Source organism: Brachionichthys hirsutus, unplaced genomic scaffold (genome assembly GCF_040956055.1).
Source record: "Brachionichthys hirsutus isolate HB-005 unplaced genomic scaffold, CSIRO-AGI_Bhir_v1 contig_713, whole genome shotgun sequence".
NCBI lineage: Eukaryota > Metazoa > Chordata > Actinopteri > Lophiiformes > Brachionichthyidae > Brachionichthys > Brachionichthys hirsutus.
The window spans coordinates 74-2,347 of record NW_027180647.1 but is presented as its reverse complement, the minus strand read 5'-3'; the positions used below and the strand labels follow the sequence as shown (position 1 = coordinate 2,347).

At 43.5% G+C, this 2,274-nt stretch overlaps 1 protein-coding gene across 1 annotated transcript; it reads left to right on the top strand.

Annotated features, from left to right (window-relative positions):
- The first annotated feature begins 313 nt into the window (after nucleotides 1–313).
- LOC137916317 (isotocin-neurophysin IT 1-like) lies at nucleotides 314–1,457 on the top strand. Its single transcript, XM_068759360.1, has 3 exons — nucleotides 314–433; nucleotides 616–820; nucleotides 1,318–1,457. Exons 1-3 carry the CDS (start codon nucleotides 314–316, stop codon nucleotides 1,455–1,457), a joined length of 465 nt encoding a protein of 154 aa, XP_068615461.1.
- The last annotated feature ends 817 nt before the right edge of the window (nucleotides 1,458–2,274 follow it).

Below are 2,274 nucleotides of genomic sequence, written 5' to 3'. Positions count from 1 at the left end.
GGCCCTTTGACCTGCCCTGCTCAGTGGTCAGCTTCATTGATGGAGGTGAGTGTAGCTGAAATGGGCCCATTAAGGATCTCTAAGTGGCTTTTTGGTTTCTGTGTCACTCTCAAAAGAATCTGGGAAAGTATATAAGACATGTCAGACGCACCAAGAACAGAAGAAGCATCCAAGCCAAGAGCATCTTGAACGAAGACTTGAAATCGTCTGTTGGAGAAATTGAACAAGTAAGTTTGGTTTCAGCAGAATTATATCTGGCTAAGTCTTTTGGCGCTAACTACTTTCACTTTTTCATTTGTCTCTCATTCTCAGCATGACTGGAGCTACTGTGTCCGTGTGCCTACTTTTTCTTCTGTCTGTATGCTCGGCGTGTTATATCTCTAACTGTCCCATTGGAGGGAAGCGGTCTATCATGGATGCTCCATTGCGTAAGGTGAGGTGATTTAGCCATCCTTAAATTCCTCTGTGAAGTATTTAACTCAAACACACCAGCCTGACAAACTGATATGTTTGAAAAAGAGAAAGAATTCATAACTCACTTCAGAAAACTTCGCTAACAGCTGTTTTCTGAAATTTGACTTTACACCAATAATCATTAAACATTTCCTTCTCCAGTGCTTGTCATGTGGCCCCGGCGACAGGGGCCGCTGCTTTGGCCCCAGTATCTGTTGCGGGGAAGGCTTTGGCTGCCTCCTGGGCTCCCCAGAAACGGCTCACTGCATGGAGGAGAGTTATCTGCTCACCCCTTGCCAGGCCGGAGGAAGATCCTGTGGATCTGAGGGAGGACACTGTGCAGCTTCAGGACTCTGCTGTGATGCAGGTCAGAAAGTAAATCAAGTCATTCAGATTATTGGTCTAGTATTCCCATAGAGGGAAAAGTCTTTCATTGGAAACTAAAGTAACACAGATATTAACACAGGAAACTGTATGTAGGTAGAAACACCAACTGTGCATGCAAATGTCGGTATATTATAGACTTAGATTAATATGAAAATTAAAAAATGACATGCTAGCTAACTGAAGTCCTGCTGATTCAAGTTTTTTAATATATTACTGAGTGGTCTAATATACCTTTTTGCAGAACATCTTTGAGATGCTATATTGGAAATAGTGCCCTAATTAGGTTAGAGCTGTACATAAACTGCGCAAAATTCCTCTGAATGAGTGGCATAGTACATTTTTGTGTTTGCTTCTTTTAATCACTGTGAACCTTTTATATCAGCAACCTGATAAAATCATTACAGTGACATGATGATAACAGAAAGCTTCATTCTCATTCTCAGTTGTAATTCCTTTTCCGTTGATATGTTGCCATAGAAAGCTGCACCATGGACCAATCCTGCCTCACTGAGGAAGACGGAGACAACCAGACCAGCCAATACGAAGGCAGTGATCCCAGTGACATCATCTACAAGCTTCTGCATCTGGCTGGTCACAATCATCGAATTCACCAATGACCTGCTTCTAATGCCAAGAATTAGTGGGGGAACCCGTCATTTGTAGAGACAAATTAGGATTTGTAGTTTTAGTTCAGATGGTTGTATCTGTTTATGTGTCATCATCACTCTGGGTTTGCTTCCTCCCCTGCAGTACATCTGTAGAGGAGATTTCCCGATATATTTTTATGTATAAAAATAGATGTCTGCATGTTGAAATAAAGTTTTGAGTGTAAGAAGTGTTGTTGCTTTTTTCCCCCCTTTTTTACTTGAAATGTGTTCAAAAGTATTTAAAGTGATCCCTGACTGCTTTAATTGGAGACACCTGGAGTTAATGATTACCACGCTGGACTTGCAAAGTATAAAACAGGCACGTGACAAGTTCTCGCTTCACCTTTGCTGCCTGCCGCCATGTCTTTCTCTGGAAAGTTCCAGCTGGAGTCTCAGGAGAACTTCGAGCCTTTCATGAAGGCAATTGGTGAGAATTCAGCTTCCTTTTTTTTTAGCTTCTGAGTTTTTGTAACATAGCTTTTGTAACGAATTGTAACGCACTACATACATGTGTATATAGCACCTGGGTGTCCACGCATTCACGGTGTTGGGAGGGTTCCCCAGTCTGGGATCTGGGGAGCCATATAGACAGGGTATGGGGGGGGTTCACAATCAATTTATTTATTTTTGGCCTTGGCGCGGCATGTGGGGCCTTAGCGGGCTGGGCTTGGGGTGGGACGGTGGTCCGGCCTCTTGCTCCCTCCTCTCCATCCCAGGGAATAATACTCTCCTCCCAAATGGCTGTATAGGGTCGGATAGGGCTGAAGCCCCTGCACTGTCTACTCCC

Bases quoted from the DNA above. Each gene is read 5' to 3' on its own strand.
- LOC137916317 (XM_068759360.1), top strand. From the start codon at position 314: ATGACTGGAGCTACTGTGTCCGTGTGCCTACTTTTTCTTCTGTCTGTA. The intron at 434-615 runs GTGAGGTGATTT...TTCCTTCTCCAG, and splicing joins TGGATGCTCCATTGCGTAAG to TGCTTGTCATGTGGCCCCGG. The intron at 821-1,317 runs GTCAGAAAGTAA...ATGTTGCCATAG, and splicing joins AGGACTCTGCTGTGATGCAG to AAAGCTGCACCATGGACCAA.